The 18826-nt window shown below is 36.4% G+C and overlaps 2 protein-coding genes and 2 long non-coding RNA genes across 4 annotated transcripts; 2 read left to right on the forward strand and 2 right to left on the reverse strand.

Moving 5' to 3' along the window:
• The first annotated feature begins 6186 nt into the window (after positions 1 to 6186).
• LOC127985520 (putative nuclease HARBI1) lies at positions 6187 to 7572 on the forward strand. The gene is made up of 3 exons (XM_052587542.1): positions 6187 to 6862; positions 6945 to 7309; positions 7450 to 7572. The coding sequence occupies exons 1-2, from the start codon at positions 6187 to 6189 to the stop codon at positions 7304 to 7306; spliced, it is 1038 nt and encodes a 345-aa protein (XP_052443502.1). The 3' UTR covers positions 7307 to 7309; positions 7450 to 7572.
• LOC127985522 (nuclear apoptosis-inducing factor 1-like) lies at positions 7304 to 8466 on the reverse strand. The gene is made up of 2 exons (XM_052587543.1): positions 7793 to 8466; positions 7304 to 7599 (listed from the first exon to the last, which is right to left on the reverse strand). The coding sequence occupies exons 1-2, from the start codon at positions 8196 to 8198 to the stop codon at positions 7328 to 7330; spliced, it is 678 nt and encodes a 225-aa protein (XP_052443503.1). The 5' UTR covers positions 8199 to 8466; the 3' UTR covers positions 7304 to 7327.
• A 1028-nt stretch (positions 8467 to 9494) lies between these two features.
• LOC127986445 (uncharacterized) lies at positions 9495 to 11838 on the forward strand. Its single transcript, XR_008160877.1, has 4 exons — positions 9495 to 9605; positions 9771 to 10720; positions 10839 to 11556; positions 11677 to 11838. It is a non-coding gene; the product is annotated as an uncharacterized LOC127986445 (long non-coding RNA).
• A 2163-nt stretch (positions 11839 to 14001) lies between these two features.
• LOC127986257 (uncharacterized) lies at positions 14002 to 16515 on the reverse strand. The gene is made up of 4 exons (XR_008160781.1): positions 16268 to 16515; positions 15515 to 15614; positions 15189 to 15349; positions 14002 to 14801 (listed from the first exon to the last, which is right to left on the reverse strand). It is a non-coding gene; the product is annotated as an uncharacterized LOC127986257 (long non-coding RNA).
• Between the last annotated feature and the right edge of the window lie 2311 nt (positions 16516 to 18826).

The following is an 18826-nucleotide window of genomic DNA, read 5'->3' on the forward strand; positions in this document are numbered from 1 at the left end:
AAGTCGGACATCTTATGATAAAGTTGTTAGTCAGGAGGAGAGGGGCCACGAGAGAGTGGGGATTTGGAGGCAACAGAGACGAAGAGAATAGAGAAAGAAAATGAGCAAATAAAAAATCTTGAGGAAATCTCTCTCTCGCCGCAGACTGAGCGACTTTTGCGCTGCACTCGAAAAGTTCCAGATGCATCCTCTTTCATTTTATTTTATGTTTGAGCCTTGCAAATTAATTATGTTGTGGATCGTGTGTTGGCTAATTTTATTGTTGCACTTGAAAAGTTTCAGATTGATCCTCGTTTTTATTAATTTCATATATTTCGGAGCTTATTATCTTTAATGATGTGGATCGTTTGTAACTTCATTGCAATTTAATTCAATGTACTGTCGTTCTAATTTCCATAACCGTTATGTTATAGTGGTTCTCAACCTTTTTTTCCACTGGGCCGCAACTATGGTCCAAGTCCAAGTGCAAGCGGATTGCACAGGTTCGAGTGGCAATGGGCTTCTTCACACTGCCTCCACATGTGCAATTGTGCTTTAGAAGCCTACTGACCACGCGCACCTGTCCGTGCGGTCATAAACAATGGGAGGTACGCGTTCGTCCTCTCAGAGCCTCCGCACACACTCTCCCATGACGATGATATTTCTTAAGTAAATGTTTAAATGAATGTAAAAATAATAATAATTGTAAAACTGAAAAAAAAAAAAAAAAAATTGTGTTCAGCATGGTGGGACCCATTTGAATTCGTTAGGTGTTAAAGGTTATACCATCATGAAGCCCCTTTATTTTTAAGAGTGTAATGGAGTCTTGTATAAGATTTAGTAGTAAAGAGATCATTCTCAGTTTTGACACATTCTCTGAAATATTTCTCATGTCTCAATTGTGTCTACTTTTATTTCTCCTAAGGAATTTAATGAGTAACACCTGAAACACAACTGATACAATGAAAGAGAAATGAGAATCATAACAAATACTAACAAACTTAGAAAGAGCTAACTCTATACAATAAAATATTCATGTAGTGGAGTCTAGAAAGAGACTGCAGCAAGTCAGTAAAGGAGATTCTATTTCTTTCACCACATTCTCCTAAGGACTTTTAGGAGAAACGTAAAATGCTTAGGAAGAGCAAACTTCCTTAATGTTTCCTTTGGGAGGTCCTGATCCTTCCGTAGCTCCTCCGTGGGACTCGAGACCAGTCTGTGGCACAGTTGTTGCTCAATTAACATTTGCGTCACCGGCTTCACCCTGCTATATTTATTTTTATGTCTTGACTTGATTGCATCTAAATGGTTGCATATACGTGTTCCATGAATTAAAATTTTAAAAATGCCACTCTTAAAAAAGTTTGAAACCCATTGATCTACACAATATCAGGCCAGTGGTTTTAATGTTTTGGCTTTCACAAGATTATAGGTTTAGAAATAGCATTCTTCCATTCATTAAATATATCATGAAGAACATTGATAACACTGTCTCCCATTTAATGAAAAGAGACAGTTATTTCTCTAGATTTCTTTAATATTCCACAGTAACTGTCTGGTTCACATGTTTGGAACCACATGAGAATAAAAGGAAATGATCCACTTGCAAGCCTCTGCTCATCATGACAGTACCTGAATCAGTGAGCTGCGTCTTGGGCCGATGACATCACTTCCAGGGAGGCATGTTGTACATGCCCCCGTCCCTTGACTCCACCCCCACGTCAAAACAGTGCCACAAAGCGAGACACGCAAAAAAATGAAGCGCAAAGGGAAAAGGTATCTCAGGCTCCAACTAGACTGACACGCAAAATAAAACCAGCGCTGCAAATAAATTCGTAGATATGGCCGGGGAAAATATGTATTGCAAAATCATTGCTTTCACACTGTTTCATTTATGTTTTGCAATTCTTTATTTTTGTTTTCAACACTTCACTTTTTTCCTCCCAATTCTTTATTTTTGTTTGCAAAAAGCAAAATTATTTTACTCAACATTTTAATTTTCTTTTGCAATTTTACTACTAAATACTACAATGTACACAAAAATCAATGCTAAAACCTATGGAGTCAAAATAATGGCATATAAATATACACACACATACATATATATATATATATATATATATATATATATATATATATATATATGGCATTATTTTGACTCCATAGGTTTTAGCATTGATTTTTGTGTACATTGTAGTATTTATTCCACAACACTAGACCATTATGCCATTATGAAGGCTGAAAGAAATCTGGAGAAATAACTCTCTCTTTTCATTAAATGGGAGACTGGTTGAGTGGTTATCAATGTTCTTCATAATATCTTTAATGAATGAAAGATTGTTAATTCTAAACCTATAATCTTGTGAAAGCAAAAACATTAAAACCACTGGCCTAATATTGTGTAGATCAGTGGGTTTCAAACTTTTTAAGAGTGGCCTTTTTTCTATTTTAATTTATGGAACACATACAGGTATATGCAACCATTTACATGAAATCAAGTCAAGACATAAAAATAAATATAGCGTGAAATATGGGTGAAGCCGGTGACGCAAATGTTAATGAGCAACAACTGTGCCATTTTGCAAAACGTATTTTTTTTACGTATATATATATATATATATATGGCATTATTTTGACTCCATAGTAAACGTTTCCTGCCTTTACAGTTACAGTAACTGGCAGAACCTTGCAAATAGCTTGTGCAGCCGCTTCAAGACCAGCAGAGGTCAGTATAACATACAATATTTATTTAAAAACGTCTGCTCTATGTGTTTCCTCTTTCTTAATGTGATTTATCTCTTTGATAATGTTTCTCTGTTCTTCATTTCTGAATTTAATATAAGCTTGGCAGAAACAAGACAACCAAAGAATACATAAATGAGCTTCCTTTATCAGCAAACCCAGCTGGTTCCACTACACAGAGCTGTAAGAACATTGTTAACAAAAATTGATGGGAAACATAGAACCTTGTGAATGATGTTTTTGTATAGAAATGCATTGTGTTTATACAAATTTAGTTTTTCTGCTCTCTATATAGACTTTGAAACACTGTCAAATCATGACACTTGATTTGATAGAGGGAGAAGGAGGACAGAGAACGAAAGAACAGGAAAAAGATCTACTTTAGTCTCACTGATATATATATATATATATATATATATATATATATATATATGTGTGTGTGTGTGTATATATATATATATATATATATATATATATATATATGTATATATATGTATATATATATATATCCATTTGCGTACGAAACAAACACTGACAAAACATAATATATGATCACTATCCAATTGTTTTGTAGTAGAGTACTTTTTAATGCAGTGAATTAGCTCTGTTTTCAAACACAGAAAAAAGAAAATGGATAATTGTGAATTAGCAATACTATTAATTTAATCATGTTACTGTAGTTATCTTGTCCTTGAACAAACAGTTCAACAGCAGGCCAGTGTCTGTCAAAATAACTGTTGTGCTGATTGAATAAGGTGTTAGAGTAATAAATCACTTCACTCACCACTTGCCGATCTATAAATACATGGAAGGCCACTCATTTGTCTGAAACAAACTTAGTCAGCACTTCAAGCACATAGTCAACGGTCTTGTACAGGTTACTGTCCAGAAGCAAAATGACAGACGGCCACCTCACTGTTTCTTAGAGACATCTCTGAAGCGTTGGGCATTTAGTGGACAGATTATCCCAATTACTTGCCAAAGTAAATCACCAGCTATATTTAGCCTCATATACATGACACAATCAGTCTCAGGGAACTATGATGAAATCAAAATGAACAGAATGATATTCAGATGTGTTGCCAGGAAGATGACATATATGCAATATCTGATATTTCTTTGGAAGGCATAGCTAAATGTTATTCAAGTTAAACTGTTGTTTGCCCTTCTTATACATTATACATTTAAAAAACATAATATAATATGGAATAAATGGTCAAATGATATTGGTTAATTGCTGCATGCTCATTTAATCATCATCATTTCATAATCATTTTATAAAATTGAGATTACCGTTATCTTACAATGAAAGTTAATATTTAAAACAATAATTTAAATCAATACTATCTATCTATCTATCTATCTATCTATCTATCTATCTATCTATCTATCTATCTATCTATCTGTCTGTCTGTCTGTCTGTCTGTCTGTCTGTTAACAAGATACTGTAGAAATTTAATGTAAGCATTTTATCAGTAATTAAGCATCAAATAAATAATATAATAAGAATAAATAATAAAGTGGCTGAATTCTTATAATGTAAATTACATTTTAATGTAATTACTAAATTCATTTTAAGATTTTTGCCGACAGTTTTATTTTAATTTTCATGTATGCTTATGGCCAACGGAAATTACAAGAAGGTGGATGCACAGTATAAGTGGTAGTTACATAAGAATTGAACTAAGGAAACTGTTGACAGAATATGCTTCCATTAATATCATGACCCTGTCAGTGAAAATATGTGTGTGTGAGTATATCTTTCAAAGATGAATGTCATTTAATGTCGGGTTTAGTCAGGTGGCAACAAAGGGGGTAGCCTTCAGTCAACATATTCTTTAGAAGATATTTTTATTGGTTTCAGTATTGCATGAATAAGGTCCCTGGTGTTTTCATGTATGTTTCTGGTGCTATACAATGTCAACGTGTTAGCTAATAATTGAAGTTTACTGTTTGCAATCCTACCCATGTGTCTTTTTAAGCCTCTAGTATATTGAAGAGCAGGTGCACAGTTAAATGAGCCCCATTATCTGATCAGTAGCTAGTGTGTGCAAATGCCATTTAGGTCTGGGGTCAGCTGCCGCATGACCAGCTATGCAAGTATGGAAAGAAGGTGGCATCTCCTAGTGCTCTATATTCAGTAACAGGCTTTTTCAGAACCACATTCAGTGCTTTCCAGGTTTCCAGGAACATAAAATGAGGTTCTAGAGCAAATCATAGGTTGCGTCATGACAAACAGCATCATCCGCTTTTGTTATTCATGGAAAGTTCTGGGCATCCAAAAGGGTGGATGCTTTGACTGACATTTTCCCAGAAGACACACTGCTGATGGAAATGATTCAGGCTGTTAATACTAAATGTAATTTAAGGCATTATAATTATCTCCAATAATAAATACACTGAATTAAGTCTATGCGTTTAACACAGTAGGATGACTGGCAGGTTGAACTGACATGCTAGTGTGTTTCATAACATGTTGGCTGAATGGAGGTTATGGAAATAAAAATTGTAATTTGAAATTAAACAAAAATTGAAAGGCTTGAAATTAAACAAAAATTGAAAGGCTTGAAATTAAACAAAAAAAAATCCTATTTGAGGTCCTGGACCACAAAACCAAGTCAAGTCAAGTCACCTTTATTTATATAGCACTTTTTAAAATACAGATTGTGTCAAAGCAAATGAACAGCATTAAATAGGAACATAGTATGTCAAGGATGCAAAAAGGCAGTTCATCATTGAATTCAGTGATGTCATCATCCAACTCAGTTAGGTTTAAATAGTATCTGTGCATTAAACTCAACGATATTGCTGGAAATTAAGTGTCCCCTACTAAGCAAGCCATAGGCAATAGCAGCAAGGAACCAAAACTTCATCGATGACAGAATGGAGAAAAAACCTTGGGAGAAACCAGGCTCAGTTGGAGGGCCAGTTCTCCTCTGACCAGACGAAACCAGCAGTTATATTCCAGCCTGCAGCAAAGTCAGATTGTGCAGAAGTATCATCTGTTTCCTGTGGTCTTGTCCTGGTGGTCTTCTAGGAGACAAGGTCTTTACTGTGGATCTGTCTCTCAGGCTCATCTAGTTGTCCTGGGGTCTCATGTATCAACCTTGCGTACGCACAAAAACTTTGCGTACGCCAGCTTTCACGCTCACGGTCGGATGTACTAACAGTGAAATTAACGCAAGAATGTGCGTTCCTCCAAGCCAATTTCATGTCTGGCGTACGTTCATTTCTCATTGTTTTTGTCCGTTGGCGACTCTTACAGGCAATAAAGTGAAGTTGCAAACATTATACAACAAATTGTTCTACAAGTCTCGCACCACCACCTGTGGGAAGCATTGCAATTAATTTGCAATTTATAAAATAATTGACATATATTGTCACACGAGCCTTTTTATAATTATATAAATTATGCAATTAAATAAGAACATATAAAAGCATAACGGTTGAAACAACCCTTAGTCTATGGCAATGGCAGCGTTGGCCTTATTAGAGGACATTGCTAATGGCAGAATCAGAAGAGAACGAGTTTTTAGGGACCACAATGATTTTCTGGCCCAGGATGATGACTGGCTTATCAGCCGTTTCAGATTTCCAAGGGCTGTCCTCTTGGAGCTCTGTGCTGAGTTGGGTCCGAATCTAGAGAGAGAGACAATGAGGAGCCACGCAATACCCGTTCCCTTGCAGGTGCTGACAACACTTGGTTTCCTGGCAACTGGTTCTTTCCAAAGGGAACTGGCAGACCGCTCAGGAATAAGCCAGTCGTCTTTGAGCCGGGCAATGCCAGTGGTATGGGACGGGATCATCCGCATGTCTGCCAGGTATATCAGGTTCCCATATGATGCATTTGACCAGCCAAACATTAAAATGCAATTTGCAGCGATAGCCGGTTTTCCTAATGTTATCGGAGCGATCGACTGCACACACATTGCTATAAAGGCGCCATCTGAAGAAGAATTTGCATATGTGAATCGGAAACATTTCCATTCAATAAATGTGCAGATAATATGTGATGCACAAATGCGCCTAACAAATATTGTGGCAAGGTGGCCTGGGTCAACCCATGATTCATACATCCTTACAAACAGCATGGTTGGGATGAGGCTCCAAGCTGGCAGGGTGCGTGATGGGTGGCTTCTTGGTAAGTGCCTTTAAAGTTATGATCCTATCTAATTGTAATTTTTTTTTTTTTTTTTGCATATAATTATTAATTAACCCTTCAGGAGACCGCGGTTATCCACTAAAGACGTGGCTTTTAACCCCCCTCACCAACCCACAAACTGCCCGAGAGCGCAGATACAATAATGCCCATTCTCGCACTCGTTCAGTTGTAGAGCGGGCGATTGGGCAGCTGAAATGTCGGTGGCGCTGCCTTGACAGGACTGGGGGGATGTTGTTATACCGCCCTGACAAGGTGTGCCGCATTGTGCTGGCCTGTGGTGTGCTGCACAATGTCGCGCATAGGCATGGCATACCACTTGGTGAGGTGGCAGCACCGCCAGATGACCCCGACCCAGGACCAATTTATGTGCAGCCCAACCAACAAGCCGTTCATGCCCGCCAACATGTGATTGCGACAATATAAATGGTAATCAGAGACAAAAGTTCACTTTTTGACCAATTCCTTTAATGAGTGGCTTATGTCTGTGAGTGCGTCAGTGATATTTTTCAGGTGACTGTTAATTTCTCCGATGGCCATAATGATTTGCTGTTGTGACTCCAAAACAGCATGTGTCAAGACGCGACCAGACGGACGGGCGTCAGCACTGGGGAGAGCACTGGAAACGCTGGGCACAGTGGGCGCTGGCTGCTCAGGAGGGGCGGACTCCGAGTGCCCCTCCTGGGAAGTGGATGTTTCGGCTGTTGCGCCATATGGGTCTAAATAAAAAGGCAAATGTTAACTGTAATTTAAGTACGTTCCATTTTTAAGGGGCACACACATTTGCAATAAATGAAATGGATCCGTAAAATCTCTGGTGTATACTTTTGGTTCGCTACACCGAATGCATTTGACAATGAAATATAGGTACGCTATATGTACCAAAGTAAAAACAAACGAGAAATTGGTTACCTTCGTCGCAATCCTGTAAATCGGAGTCTCCCACAGCAGAAGATACTACTCCAGAGAGTAAAGTGTCACCCATAATTGAGGCAACTCTCTGCTCAAAGGGTGTAAGTTCATCGACCCCTTTACCACTGCCTGTCCTGCCCACACTTTGTCGGTGCGCAGCAGTTCTCCGTTTAACGTCCACCTTTATATCAGACCATTTCTTTTTAAGCTCATTTACAGTGCGACTTTCAGATCCCACTGCATTGACGGCTTCAGCCAAACTCTCCCACTCATATTTTTTCCTTTTGTTATTAATTCCAGAGGACAACGTTCCAAATAAAATATGTTTTCTAGTCTCTACCTCCGATAGTAGCACCTCCAATTCACTTTCAGTAAAGTTTCGTTTCTTGCCGCTTGCCTTAGCCATTTTCTTACTGCTATCTTTTGCCAAAGTGGACTCATTACCATATTTAAATTGATTTAATTAGGGGAGGAGACTGGGTGGGGCGTTGTGCTCGTGCATGTGCGCTCAATTTTACGTTAATTGGGATGTACAAAGAGAATATGCGTGGAATCCTTCGTACGCAGAGATTCATACATCTGTTTTTTTTTGTGCGTACGCACATTTACAGCTTTGTCCGTACGCAATGTTTTAGTATGAATTCAACGCAAGTCTTTGTACATGAGGCCCCTGGTCTCCAACCCATTCTCACTCCAAAGGCGTCAAAAACCGAAGCATGGTCAAGCGCCCCTAGCGTCACTTTTATGACGCCAAATGTGCCTCTCGGCGTCGACTATCGAAGCACTACGACCTTCATTGCTTTCAGTGGGAAACTTTTGGCGTCAGAATTCGACACGGGGACATGAGATGTTTATCGCTATGAAATCACGTTTAAGAAGTCTCATTCAGCACACATCGCGCGATACTTGCTATCAGTTCCACAGTTTGGGTGAGTAGTCGTATATACGCTCTTTTAATGCCTTTTATCAAATGTATTCTGTCTTCTTTATTAATCAGATTAGTGCCATATGTTTAATCGCTGTATTATATCGGTCATCCGCGGCTGTCTTTGAGTTTCATTGCGTTTAAATAAATGAACACAGCTGCTAATTAGTGTGATTAAACTCTATCTGTCACGTGACGTGCCATAGACCTTCGATCCGTTTTATATTATTATTAATTTCAGGATCAATGATGTAAGTTGTATTTGTAGTAAAATCATGGTAATCACGACACAATAGTAATAAATGAAATGTGAAGTTAAAACACAGTAAATGGGACATTAGTAACTGTAACTGTAGTTTTACTATGATATATTAATAATCAATACAACAATACAATAATCACCAAACCAGCTATGTTTGTATCACTGTAATGTTAGTGTTTTTATGTGCTTTTATATGACAGATATCACAGTAATCATGTGTTCTGTACCATGCTTTTAATACCTTTTAATGTGAATCCAAAAAAAAAAAAAATCAAATTAAAAATAAATAATAAAACATGTATTTTTCCATCTTGCAGTTCATTCATATCAGTTTATATATATATATATATATATATATATATATATATATATATATATATATATATATATTTATTTTATATATATATATATATATATATATATATATATATATATATATAAATATTTTGCTCACAGATCATTATTAACATTCTGTATATAATTCAATTTTATTTTCTCTCCCCTTTTTTATTATTTTTATTTTTAGCTGAAAAGACGTAAAGGCAGTCAGCCCAGTGGTGTTTCTGGAGAGGGATTCCTTCATAAATGGAGAAGACAGAAAGCTGCGGAGGCAGATATTTGCAGCAGTAAGTCTGTGATAGTTTGTCTCTTTTATCAAAAATTCCTGCTGTTATAATTTGTACAGCATTTGTTGTTTCTTAAACTGTTGCACTGTCCAAATACCCACACTTGCCATCTTTTCACTTGACCACTTGATTACTTATTTGAAGTCTTTCCTGTATTTGGCCTAGTGTTCGAGTGAGCATGATGACCACGAGTGTGTGTCGAACTTTTCATGACCTGATGACTGTGTTTCCCAATCCTGATCCTGGAGAACCCCAGCACTGCACGGTTTTGGTGTCTCTCTTATCTGCCTTGGAGTCTTCACTGATGAGCTGATGAGTTGAATCAGGTGTGTTTGATCAGGGAGACATCTCAAATGTGCAGTGTTGGGCTTCTCCAGGACCAGGATTGGGAGCCACTGCCTTATGGGACACTTATGTGTTTAAAGAGATTTTTAATATCTAATTATCAATATTTCACATACTGTACATTGGACAGCTTTCCATGACCTCTTGTGAGATCTCGGCAAAAAGTCTGACGATTTATTCCAAAACATGATGCATGATGGGATACACTAAGCTTTGTATAGCGCTCCAGAGCAGTATTGGAGAGGTTTAGTGTGTGTTAAGGACGCTGTGCTTTGGCATTATTAAGACCGGGGACAGTCTTGTGCACACACTGTCACGTACACACACTCTCAAGTGGCCAAGACTGCAAGTGTGGGTATCTGGACAGGGTCAAAGTCTTAAAAATGATCCCTAAACACATCACAGTCTTAATAATCCAGTTTAACACTTGTATGATATTGTACAAGCCCCAGGACGGTCTCATCTGACACTATCAAAGAATTCATATGACTATAGCTTGTTATTAATTACTTGCTTTCAATAATGGATTCATTTAACATTTAATTATACAGCATCTTTACAGAGGTGTAATGTACAAGCTGCACGTAATTAATAATATGTCCTTCCTTCTGTCTTACAGGATTTTTTCCAGATAATGCTGTTCTTCTTTTTCAGGTCTAAAATATCGAGCTCAACAGCTATTTTAAGAGCCAACCCTCACAAACCTTCCTAAAACCTAAAAGAGCTATTACTGAGTCTCAGCGAATCTTGCCACGATCAGCTCTTCCCAGGTACATTTGTTTACTCCAAAAATGCTCTGGTCTGAATCTTACTTTAAATTAACTTAATTATGTTTAATGAGCAATATTAATTGCACAGAGAGTAAGTAGAGATTATCTTGTTTCACAGAAGAGAAGGAAGACCAAGGATATGATTTGCTCAGGATGAGGATTGAAGATGGCCATCTTGAGCTCAAACAAACAGAAGTCCTCTGGTATGTGTGTGTTGAAGCAATGTTATACAACATTTTATGATGATCTCTCACAGAACTGGTCATGTCAGCCTTGATTTCGTTTTATACTATTACAATTACAGCATGTTAGCAAAGTGTGACTGGACATTTTTAATATTATGTTTTTAAAAACACACCACCTGTTTTATTAGCAGACAAGTGTCATGAAATTGGTTTAGTTGATATAAACACCAATTGACATTATTTCATTGTTTTGTAAATGTTATGTTATTAATTGTGAATTGATAGTTGATTGGTTTGAAGCCAGGCCTTACACTGCACAGACTAAAACACATTTGTGAGAGAAGTCAGGAACTTTGGAGAAAGATTCTAGAGGAAAAAAACACATTTACTGCAACAACAGATGAATTCTAGAGTCTCTGAGAACTACACATGCTAATGTCTCATGAGCAAGACCTTTGCTTCTGTAACTTTTTCTTAATTCTTGCAGAATGACATATTTATTGCAGTATTTTTATTTGTACAGATGATCTCATCAGCCAAATGAGGGGTTTTGACCAAGTGATCCTCTTGAAAGGAGTGAAAGAAGAGGATGTGGTAAATTGTCTTCAGAGAAAAAGCTTCTCAAAAGATCTTAAAACAGCTTGAAGAATGGTAAGTGTACAGTACTACAAGGGTCATAGTTACTCACACTGCTAAAACCACACAGAACATAAGCTGCGCTCTCTGTCCATTAAACAACTTCTTCTGCATTGTTTGTTTCACTTTGACCAGGTCTGGGATGTTAGGACTGAGAGATCATCTGGCTGAGAACAAGCTACACCTCATCAGTGCTGGACATCAACCACAAACTGTTTCCAGACACGAGAGAAGAAGATCACGATGGGGAGATGAAACCAGTTTAGATGTGATGATGGGAATCATTATTTTCTGAAACAGTATCAAATGTCTTATATGTATCACATGATCTGTATATCACAGTTGACTGGATGGGACTGTGTGACTTTTAAGGACATTTCATCACTCATCTGTGTGAACTGATTTATATATGAGGTTAATGTATCTTTGATGATAATTATTTTCATTGAATCTTATTTGTCTTGATGCTACTTTATCAACTTTATAGTCTATGCTTCAATAAAATGAAAATGGTGAATATTGTGTTCTGAAGATTCTTGGTAAATACATCATTTTACTAGGTAGGCTCATATGTGTTTATTTTAGACTTGGAAAAACGACATATTAATTATTGGGATTATTTTTTTATTTAAGACATGAACATTTTTGATCGGATTAATAACATCTGGGACATCAGTACACCAGAAAGTAATTTTTTTATATTTTAGTAACAAATATGCACATTTTTTGTGAAATACAGGGAGTTACAAGATTAATTATTCTGCATTACAAGATGGTGCCATGGGCTTTATTGTTACAAGCACTTGACGGATAACTGAGAATGTAGCAGGAATGATCAACGTGGATCTTGTACTGCATTAAAACCAAGAGCACGCACATTACTGATGTCCAGCACATGAGGAGCAAGATACGGGGGTGAGGAGGACATTTTTACACTGATTTCGGCTAATTAGTTATATATAATGCTAATATATATATATATATATATATATATATATATAAATTAATATTCTTAGCACTGCATGAATTTGTCCTTGTGTAATAGTGAAGTATCACAATGTGTATACATTGTCCTTGATTACTGCTTTACAGTGGGGAATAGATAATGGCAAGTTGTTGCAGGTTCATCCATTATATTTCTTGCCATTTACTTCAAAAATCAAAGAAATAATCTATTATTTTCATTATTAAATCATTTCTTTATAATTTTTCCATGTTTCATCAGATGGCCTCACAATGTCCTGTCAAAAGGTATAATAGCCATGATGAATAGAATAGAAAACAGAGGACTGTGAAAACTGTCAGATATAAATGTGACTCAGCTCAGTTTGTTGTCCATGATGAGGAGAATACATATATGTAGGTTTTACTGCCCTGCTACCCCCAGGGGCCCAGTAGCACCCCCCGGAAGAGCCCAAAACTGTACATTTCAAATGGCTGTAAATCAGAGTCCAATTAACATATCAAAGAGAAAATGGGCAGGATTATTACTTATGCTATGCTGATAAAATAATGTTGAGCTCAGTTTTCAGAAATAAGTGGAAAGCTGGCATAAAAGCATTTTAAATATTGCTCACTGTAAAATACCACATTTCAGCCTGCCTCTCAAATATATCATAGAGGTTTGCACAATAAACATATTTAGATATCCAGTTTACCTTAAAATAAATAATTTACTTAGTTTCGTTAATAAAAAGTTTTAAACTACATTACCCACAAGCCTCCGTCGTTCTATCTATAGAAAGGCAACACTAGGGGGCTGTTTTTGTAGTTCATTGAAGTTATGCTTAGGGTTAGGATTAGGATCTCGCTAAAGATGTCATTTTTCTCAAGATAGCAACACTTCATTGTTGACTTAATATATTACTAATGTGATGATAGGAGCAAAACATACTTTTTAACATGATGCGCTGTTTAATATGGGTTAAAAGATAGTCCAACCACAGACTGTCCTGAAAAGTCATAGCCAATGACATCAAAGCTGAGCAGCAGCGTCACACTTCCTTATCCATGTATGACAGATGTCTTTCGTTTTTCGGCTGAAGGGATAGATTCGGTTAACAATAGATTAAGCTTGCTACTTATTAGATTCTGTTTTATTAACGTCTTCACCTTCCTCCGTTGTTCAGCTTGACAAAAATTGGGCAATATTGATGTGCACATGCCCAGCAGTCGCAGTTGTATCCAACAGATAGATTCCTCTCATTAAATATAAGACACATTTTTAAGATTTGTATATTTTTTTTTTGACCAAAGACAAATATATTTACTAATCAAATGACGTGCTTCTAAAATTTATATTGTATATTACATTGTGTTTTAAAGTTAAAATTGTTCACATTTGTGTTTCTGTGATTTACCATTCTCTACCATTTGAACCCTAGGAATAAAAACAGAAATTATAAATTAATGAATGAATGAATGAACAAATAAATACATAAAGCATAATAAACATGCATATTTTTGTAAGGATCTTCCATTATTTATTGATATGTCAAACTCATTTAAAGACAACATGCCCAAATTACTACACTGCATCCTCTGTCACCAAGCTCGTTTTTGCCACCATAAAGAATAAAAAGGCAGTTATGTTGTAAACATTAACTATTTTCAGTATGCAAATGAAAATGCTTTTATTAAAAAACAAAACAGTAAATACAGTATGTCTTTCAGAGAACACTGGAAAAAGATCAATTTTATTAAAAAAATTAAATTGACCAAAATGTTATACAACACAATGTAAATGTTTCAAACTCACAAAAAAACACCATGAAGACATGCATGTCAAGTGTGCAATATCATCTATAAAACTCAATCAGCACAGCATCAAATAAACACTGATTGTCTGAACAATAGAAGACAGAGAAAGTGTTCAGGAAAACAAACACCTGCTAGCTTTGACAATAACATCATGAATTCACTTCATGACTGGAGCTAGGGGATGACTGTGTATGAATATCTCCTTTACTAAAACTCTTAATTAAAGTCTAAAAAGTTCACTGTATGAAGCTTGAAAAAGAGAACAAAATGCTTTATCAATACGAAAAATACTATTTTTAACTATTGTTTTCATCACTGGTTCTGTAATGTATTCATTATGAGCTTATAAATAAAACAAAGTTACATCTTCTGCAAAAATCAAACCACTGCAAAGTCTAATCACTGATCCAGGGACCATATCTGTGTGTGTGGGGGATAAAGAGTTAACGAGGTGAGTCCTTGTGCATGATGGAGAACTGCAGTGTTATCCTCAAACAATCCTGTAAAACAGAAATATTACATTACATTCAACTTATACAGTACACTGTGTTTTGTTTAGACCATAAAAGCAGCCTCTGTAAAGATGCTGTAAAATTAAATGTTAAATGAATCCATTATTGAAAGCAAGTAATTAATAACAAGCTATAGTCATATGAATTCTTTTGATAGTGTCAGATGAGACCGTCCTGGGGCTTGTACAATATCATACAAGTGTTAAACTGGATTATTAAGACTGTGATGTGTTTAGTACAGTATGTGAAATATTGATAATTAGATATTAAAAATCTCTTTAAACACATAAGTGTCCCATAAGGCAGTGGCTCCCAATCCTGGTCCTGGAGAAGCCCAACACTGCACATTTGAGATGTCTCCCTGATCAAACACACCTGATTCAACTCATCAGCTCATCAGTGAAGACTCCAAGGCAGATAAGAGAGACACCAAAACCGTGCAGTGCTGGGGTTCTCCAGGATCAGGATTGGGAAACACAGTCATCAGGTCATGAAAAGTTCGACACACACTCGTGGTCATCATGCTCACTCGAACACTAGGCCAAATACAGGAAAGATTTCAAATAAGTAATCAAGTGGTCAAGTGAAAAGATGGCAAGTGTGGGTATTTGGACAGTGCAACAGTTTAAGAAACAACAAATGCTGTACAAATTATAACAGCAGGAATTTTTGATAAAAGAGACAAACTATCACAGACTTACTGCTGCAAATATCTGCCTCCGCAGCTTTCTGTCTTCTCCATTTATGAAGGAATCCCTCTCCAGAAACACCACTGGGCTGACTGCCTTTACGTCTTTTCAGCTAAAAATAAAAATAATAAAAAAGGGGAGAGAAAATAAAATTGAATTATATACAGAATGTTAATAATGATCTGTGAGCAATATATATATATATATATATATATATATATATATATATATATATATATATATATATAAACTGATATGAATGAACTGCAAGATGGAAAAATACATGTTTTATTATTTATTTTTATATCTGTCATATAAAAGCACATAAAAACACTAACATTACAGTGATACAAACATAGCTGGTTTGGTGATTATTGTATTGTTGTATTGATTATTAATATATCATAGTAAAACTACAGTTACAGTTACTAATGTCCCATTTACTGTGTTTTAACTTCACATTTCATTTATTACTATTGTGTCGTGATTACCATGATTTTACTACAAATACAACTTACATCATTGATCCTGAAATTAATAATAATATAAAACGGATCGAAGGTCTATGGCACGTCACGTGACAGATAGAGTTTAATCACACTAATTAGCAGCTGTGTTCATTTATTTAAACGCAATGAAACTCAAAGACAGCCGCGGATGACCGATATAATACAGCGATTAAACATATGGCACTAATCTGATTAATAAAGAAGACAGAATACATTTGATAAAAGGCATTAAAAGAGCGTATATACGACTACTCACCCAAACTGTGGAACTGATAGCAAGTATCGCGCGATGTATGCTGAATGAGACTTCTTGAACGTGATTTCATAGCGATAAACATCTCATGTCCTCGTGTCGAATTCTGACGCCAAAAGTTTCCCACTGAAAGCAATGAAGGTCGTAGTGCTTCGATAGTCGACGCCGAGAGGCACATTTGGCGTCATAAAAGTGACGCTAGGGGCGCTTGACCATGCTTCGGTTTTTGACGCCTTTGGAGTGAGAATGGGTTGTGGTCTCCGCTGACATTCAGGGCTGTAGAGGTCCTCTCTAGGTGCTGATCCACCATCTGGACTGGATACGTACTGGATCCAGGTGACTGCAGTGACCCTCTGATCTTGATACAGACTGGATCTGGGGGCTACGGTGACCTCGGAATAAGAGAGAAACAGACTAACATTAGCATAGATGCCATTCTTCTAACGATGTAGCAAGTACATTGTGTGTTATTGGAAGTGTTCCCGGTTCCGGTTTTCTAATTAATGCAGAATAAAAATCTGATTTTGAGAAAGTTGCGGACGTGGAGGACCATTTTTTTAAATTGAGATTTATACATTGTCTGAAAGCTGAATAAATATGCTTTCCATTTCCATCTGAGCTACAATTATTTGAAATCTGGAATCTGAGGGTGCATACAACTCTATTTTCTATTGAGAAAAATTGCCTTTAAAGTAGTCCAAATTAAGTCCTTAGCAATGCATACTAACCAAAAATTTGGTTTTGGTATATTTACGGTATTGAATTTACAAAATATCTTAATGGAACATGATCTGTACTTAACATCCTAATGATTTTTGGCATAAAAGAAAAATCATTAATGTTAAAGTATTGTTGGTTATTGCTAAACAAATACCCATGTGACTTGAGACTTGAGGTTTTGTGTGTGTTGGTATTATATAATTAATATTACCATTTGAGTAATTTAATAAATGGGCTTGTTTTGGGTAGTGCACTTAAATTTCATTGTATGTGTATCATGCAATGACAATACAGGAAATTGAATAAAATCAAATCTTATCAGATATATAATATAATATCTATACAGCTGAACAGCACCTGTTTTGTTCCTGAATGATTCAGTGTTTTTGAACAAATCAGTTGAGTGAATGATTAAATAAGTTGTAAGTCAGTAACTTGTTTAGTTTTTGAAAGAATTGGTTGAATGAATGATCTAATTATCAGTGACTTCTCATTTTTTGAAGAAATCAGTTGAGTGAAAGTTTTAGTCTCTCAAACTTACTTACACTAGGCAAAAACATGTGAAAAGAGTAATATGTTATATGTTAGATATGTGATACTTATATTTGACCTGAATTTGAAGTCAATATCCATACTTTTTTCAGCCAGAAGTTGTATATTACTGAATAATTGTTGTGGCATTCCTTTCATGTGGATGTTTGCTCTTTGTGGTGTGTGCTGGATCATTGCAGGTGACGTGTGGTAGTAAAATATAGAAGCATCTTGATTTATTGAGGTGTCAGTGTCAGCACACTGCTATAACTATCGTTGCCATGCTGGGCAGCTGTATTAAATAAGAGGGGGCTTTCTGGGGATTTGTGGAGGTACAGAAGGTTTGAGTTCCATGAGCACACTGCCTAATCACGCACCTAATGGCCTTTTATTGCTCAGTCAGGGACACAGGCAAAGAAACAGGTAGTTGTAGTGCTTGGGGTTATTGAAAGAAACGGAGAATTCTTTGAAACTGAGATTTTCAATCGTAGAGGTTGTCAGATCCAGATCCAGCAATCAGCTGAAACAGTCAGATTCAGTCAGTCGGATTCTAATCTCACATTTAGCATTTTCTTAAGCATTTCCGTGGTGTCTGCTTACATATCATGACAGTCTAATTTCCATATAAATTAAAAGACACTTCTACTTCACATAAAATACAGCTTGTTTTAACTTACTGTATGAGCTAGTGTGTGTGTGTGCTTTTGGGTGCAGATATTCCTGTCCCAGATATGTGGAGCTTGTGTCAACGTGTCATTCTTCAGTCGGTTGTGATTGTTGTGTCTGTTGAAGATGTGTCAGTAACAGCACTTCACTTACCGCTGGGACAGGGGCCATCCCACAGTCATGGTCAAACAACGGCTTGTCTTTCAGTCTCTGTTCATTCAACTCTGTTCTATAAGTGTCCCACTCATTAAAACTGGAAGACTCGGGTGTTGCTTTGTTACTAGGAACCAGTTTTGGGAAGCTGCTTTGAAACTGTAGTTTACAGTTTAAGGAAAAAGCTAATCATAATTCTAAACAGCAGAAACATTAAAATCACTGACAGGTGAAGTGAATAACATGTATTTTATTAACAATTGTAACTAGAGGTGGGATATAGTTCATTAGAAGGCAAATGAACAGTTGGTTCTTGAATTTAATATGTTGGAAGCAGGAAAAATGGACTTTGTGACTTTGAATAGGGACAAATAATGATGGCTGGATGACTGAGTTAGAGCATCTTCAAAAAGGCAAGGCTTGTGTGGTGTTACTGGTATGCAGTGGTTAGTACCAAAAGTGGTGTAAGGAAGGACAACCAATCAAGGGCGA

The sequence above is a fragment of the Carassius gibelio genome, chromosome B21, assembly GCF_023724105.1.
Source record: "Carassius gibelio isolate Cgi1373 ecotype wild population from Czech Republic chromosome B21, carGib1.2-hapl.c, whole genome shotgun sequence".
In the NCBI taxonomy this organism is placed as follows: Eukaryota; Metazoa; Chordata; class Actinopteri; order Cypriniformes; family Cyprinidae; genus Carassius; species Carassius gibelio.

Excerpts from the sequence above, each read along its gene's own strand:
- LOC127985520 (XM_052587542.1), top strand. The coding sequence starts at position 6,187 with ATGGCAATGGCAGCGTTGGCCTTATTAGAGGACATTGCTAATGGCAGA. Across the intron at positions 6,863-6,944 it reads GCGTGATGGGTGGCTTCTTG|GAGACCGCGGTTATCCACTA; the intron begins GTAAGTGCCTTT and ends TTAACCCTTCAG.
- LOC127985522 (XM_052587543.1), bottom strand. The coding sequence starts at position 8,198 with ATGGCTAAGGCAAGCGGCAAGAAACGAAACTTTACTGAAAGTGAATTG. Across the intron at positions 7,600-7,792 it reads TTTACAGGATTGCGACGAAG|ACCCATATGGCGCAACAGCC; the intron begins GTAACCAATTTC and ends CTTTTTATTTAG.